Source organism: Sinocyclocheilus anshuiensis, unplaced genomic scaffold (genome assembly GCF_001515605.1).
Source record: "Sinocyclocheilus anshuiensis isolate Anshui unplaced genomic scaffold, SAMN03320099.WGS_v1.1 scaffold407, whole genome shotgun sequence".
In the NCBI taxonomy this organism is placed as follows: Eukaryota; Metazoa; Chordata; class Actinopteri; order Cypriniformes; family Cyprinidae; genus Sinocyclocheilus; species Sinocyclocheilus anshuiensis.
The window spans coordinates 2,015,053-2,020,450 of NW_015552593.1; the positions used below are offsets into that span (position 1 = coordinate 2,015,053).

The 5,398-nt window shown below is 38.5% G+C and overlaps 1 protein-coding gene across 4 annotated transcripts in view; it reads right to left on the reverse strand.

Annotated features, from left to right (window-relative positions):
• The window catches only part of adgrb3 (adhesion G protein-coupled receptor B3), a 184,554-nt gene that overhangs the window by 20,126 nt on the left and 159,030 nt on the right, over window positions 1-5,398 (reverse strand). For all 4 annotated transcript variants that reach the window (XM_016456522.1, XM_016456525.1, XM_016456523.1 and 1 more), the window contains one exon: window positions 1,058-1,208. In XM_016456522.1, the coding sequence (XP_016312008.1) occupies window positions 1,058-1,208 (151 nt within the window). The remainder of the gene's footprint in view (window positions 1-1,057; window positions 1,209-5,398) is intronic.

Consider the following 5,398-nt stretch of genomic DNA (forward strand, 5'->3'; position numbering starts at 1 on the left):
AAATATCTTCATGGAACATGATCTTTACTTAATATTCTAATGATTTTTGGCATAAAAGAAAAATCGCTAATTTTGACCCATACAATGTATTTTTGGCTATTGCTACAAACATACCCGTGCTACTTAAGACTGGTTTTGTGGTCCAGGGTCACATATAGAATTTTTACATTTGACTTATTCTAATAATATTACTATATATAATATAATCATATATATACTTAATTATTATATAACATATACTTAACAGTTATATATACAAATAATATTTAAATTAAATATAATTTTTATTTATTTTATTTTGTATATAATTATATTTAATTTTTGTGTCGTGTCATGCCTGAGGTAGACATTAACGAAGGTAAAATGATCTGGAAGTTGGCTGCTGGCATCCTTAATTTATTCTTTTTGTCTGGTCTATTCACTGCTTAGCAACTGTTGTTATGGCAATGGAGTCACGGACTGATACAAAAGCAGGAGCAACAAGTTCATTTGATAGCAGACAACGCTTATGAATTCCACCGCCATTAAGCTCTGAGATACTGAACACAAACCACTTATGATCGGCGTATAACCATATAAATCTAAAATGTGAGTCTTGTTTAAAACAACCGCCATGCACTGATGCTCACAAGAAACATTTCATGGATACCAATAATTCAATTAATCCACCATCAGTGTGTATCAGAATAGCCAAACTAATAAACGGTTCACATATCTGTCTTTGTCTATCTTCTTCTGTCTTGTCTTTTTCCTCTGCACACAGCAAAACACTGCAATGATGGAAAGAGAGAGCCTTGTTTGTTGCTAGGTAACTGGAGGGATGAGTGTTAGCTCTTCTGTAATCAATTTGATGTGTGCGTAAAGTGGTCCTGTATAAGAAACCCCGGGGAGGTATGGAACATACGAGACGATATTCAAAAATTACCCACTCACATCGTCCACATTTGAGAAGTAAATACCAGCTGCATGATGATGATGGATTAAATGAAATAAAGACTGGGAGAAAGAAAGAAAGAGGGAGAGATGTACAGATTGTTGTGGAGATCCAAGCACTTACCCCATCCCAGACAGAGGAAGCGTTTCCGGATGAGCCTGGTCCGAACTTTCCCCGTCACGGCCATATAGGACTGCCAAGCTTCTGTCAAGACCCAGCAGAAGGACGCCAGGAAAAAGAAGTGCAGTAATGCAGTTGTCATCGTGCATATGCCCTGTCCATTTAACAGAGAGAGAGAGAAAGAAGAGGAACTGATAAAATACTTCATTCAAGTCAAGTCTAAATGAGGGTTTTTGGACTATCAATCGAGTTTCGCATTGACTGAGCCAGAGTTTGGGTGAAAAGTACTCAATTCACTCATTAAAATTAATTATAAAGTCACAAGAAAGAAATGTGAAACTCACTGAAACCACCAAGATTGAAAACAAAATAATGGATCCCTCATTGCATCTACACCCTTTGATTTTTCATACAAGGTGTCATGAAGAGCTTGCGACTGAAAACAACAAAAGTCGCAGACAGAGAACATGTTTTGCTCCAGGCTCATCTAGACCATCGTTTAGGGCTGGGCGCTTTGATGGTATGTACCGTGTTGTGCAAATGTGCTTGTGTGGGTATGGACTTTGTATGACTTTTTTCTCGCAAATGCACGTATATCTCCTATTTCGGACTTTATAGCTTGATTTAACTTAACAACTGCGAGTTTGTCAATTCTGAGGAAAGAAAGCCAGAAGCGTGGGATATAAACTCATGATTCTGATCCTAGGGCAAACGAGAGAATGACGAGTTGATTTTTCTTATAAGAATTGTGAGATATAATCTCAGAATTGCGAGGAAAAAAGTCAGAATTTTGGAAATATAAATTCACAACTACCTTTTTTTATTCTTTTATTCCATGGCTTCCATAGACTGCTACTATAAAACGGTCATTTTTTGCCACCAGATAGGCTCCGCCCACAAAAACATCATCGCTGTTTGCAAACACAGAAATTGGTCTATAGTGTCAGTAAAGACTTTTCAACTGAAATATGTTTCAAATAAGTGCTGTTGTTTTAAACTTTCTATTCATCAAAGTTTCCTGAAAAAAGTATCACGGTTTTCACAAAAATATTTAGCAGCACAACTGTTTTCAACATTGATAATGATAAGAAATGTTTCTTGAGCAGCAAATCAGGATATTATTATTATTTCTGAAGGATCATGTGACGCTGAAGACTGGAGTAATGGCTGCTGAAAATTCGGATTTGCCATAACAGGAATAAATTACATTTTATCTAATCATTTTATCTATTTTACATTTTATCTGTCTATCTATCTATCTATCTATCTATCTATATTAATTTATTCATACTGTGATATGTGTCATACAACCCACCCCGACCAACATCCCACGCTTATGATTCCAAATCTAGGAAATCTCACTGCAATTAGAACATATGTGCTCCGGACATTCTCAACACTTTGTCACCAACAGCGATCAGTCAGAGAGATGCCTTCAGCACCAAAACCACAAACCATTACCATCTTTCTCACCAAATGACTATCTTCCTCACTGAATTTGGCAGTTGATGTGTTTCATGCAAATGCTTTAAGACCGGGATGATCAGCATGTGACAAAAACACCTCTCTCCTAAAACCGGGGTTCCCACCACATTTGACAAATCAGTGTTCCATGAGACTTACAATCACATTTCCATATTTTAGAGAAGAGAAATTATTAAGAAGATCTCTAATCACTTTAGAAATTTTTACTGGACTTTACTGGAATTCACCATTTTAAAATTCCCACCCATCCCTAAAGTCAAAGGGTGCTGATTGCTTGATTAAAACTGTTGTAAAATTGTCTCGAAATTTCCTAAAATCTGACTGGTTGATAGGAATGACCAACAATAATGTTGATACAGGAACATATCTTTGGTAAAGCACATCAAGGGTGTGGTGTCCCTGAAGACAAATCCACCCAACAGCTAGTCGCCGACAAGTGAATCTGACAGAGGGAGAACCTGGATGCTCAAGACATAGAAAAGAGTTGGGCGCATAGCCAACATTTGCCAGAGACAAGCAGGACGGGACGTAATGAAGACCCTGCTTCCACCTGCTCCCAGTCCACCTGATACAGCCAGGACGAATGCTGTGAAAACGGATCAGCTGGCAGCATGTGATGGGACACCTGATGCTGATGAGCTCTCTCACTCTGCCATAAAACCACAATTCATAAGTAAAGCAGCTTTCATGAGCTCTCGCACACGTCTGAGAGACTCAGTTTGAAGTTAACAGCCAGTGTGCGTCTAAGCCAGACGACCTCCTGGACCAATGTTCCCTTTTGCATTCGCTGTTACTTGACTTCTAGAATTAGAAGGACACCATGGCCTACTTGTCTGTGGACAGTTTTTACTTTCACTGTTGCATCGGTTTACGAAACACTGTAAAAGAAAAAAATTAAATTGCCAACATCACTCTCTATCATCTCTATCAGTAAATCTCTACCACTACTATAAATCTTTACAATGTATACAACTTTTGGGTTATTTTTTATTTATTACTATCGTTCTAAAGCTTGGGGTTAGCAAGATTTAAAAAAAAATACAAATTGATACTTTTATTTAGCAAAAATGCATTAAATTAATCAAGAGACATTTGTTGCAAAAAAAATCTATTTCAAATTTTAAGCAGTAAAAATTTGATAATTAAACACTGATAAACACTGATAAAAATAAGAAATCATCATGTTTTCTGAAGGATCATGTGACAGTGAAGACGCTGAAAATTCAGCTTTGCCATCATAGCAATAAATTACATTTTAAAATAAATTAAAAAGCAGCTATTTTAAATTGTAATATTTCAAACTATTAGTGCTTTTACTGTACTTTGTTCAAATAAATGCAACCTCAGTGAGTGTGTGCTTACTGCAAAGTCACAGTTCTTCTACAAAATGTTCATGCTTACATGAACACTTAGCATTGTCTACACATACTCCACTGCTTGGGGATACTTTAAACTAGAGGTAGATACTTGAAGACACTTTCAACTGGATCTTAGCACAACATTTTCAGATGCATTAGCGTCAATGAAGAGCTAAATACACGCAGCAATACCAATCTATTCTATTTCCTGCCTAATACCAATCTATTCTATTTCCTGCCTAATGCTAGCTGCTTAGCAAATGAGAAGGGAGGTGAGGCTCATGGCACATGCATGTCACCGCAGGACCTCACGGCCATATGGGTCAGTGCTAATGACTGATTAAAAAGAAACACTTATGCCACACAGAGCATAAATTAACTACTATAAATATAGTATTGACTGACACTCTTAACAAGTAGCTTGCGTGTTTAGGCTGTGTTTATTACCGCCGGGTAAGGGGGCAAGCACAAGCGGCAGCCAATACGAATGTACAGTAGAAAACTACATGTGACACTAAAGACTGGAGTAATGGATAATGAAGATTCAGCTTTGCCATCACAGGAATAAATTACATTTTACATTTACATTTAGTAGACGCTTTTATCCAAAGCGACTTACAAATGAGGACAATAAAAGCAGTCAAAACTAACAAAAGAGCAACAATATATAAGTGCAAATGACAAGTCTCGGTTAGCCTAACGCAGTACACGTAGCAAGGTGTATATATATTACACACACACACACACACACACACACACATATACACACACAAAGAAAAACAAGTAGATAGAATAGAAAAAAATAGAATAATTTTTTTATTTTTTAAATAGAATTTTTTAAATAAAAATAGATAAAGTAGAATTAAAATAGAATAGAAAGTGCTAGAGTTAGAGGGTCAAATAAAGGTGGAACAGATGTGTTTTTAGTCGTTTCTTGAAGATGGTTAAGGACTCAGCTTGTCACGTTGCACACACACACGAGGGACGAGGAGACGCTGGAGAATATGTTGACAAGACTTTATTTGCACCAAGGAACCAAGGAAGACGAACACAGGAAGACGTTCCACGAAGACGTACAGCAGCGGTCAGAGAACTTGGGACTGGGAACACATTTTATACACACACACACACACACAGGAGGAGGGGATGACGAGACACACCTGGGAGCAAAAAACCAAGGGAAACACCTGGGACAAATGAAATAAACTAATCAGGACAGGAACAGGAAACTAACCAAATAAGGGCATGGGAAGGCACATGGGGAGCAGGACACACACAAAACATGGAACAGAGTCTGACATAACGCCCCCCTCCGGAAGGCGTGTCCTCACGCCTTATAACATCCAATGGGGAGTGGGGGTGGGCACTCTGGAGGTCCCTCAGGACAGACACGGGACAGTGGGCCTCCAGAGCGGTACCCGTTCGGGGTGCCATGGTGGATCCGGGGACTCGGGAGGCCATGGCGGATCCGGGGACTCGGGAGGCCATGGCGGAGCAGGGG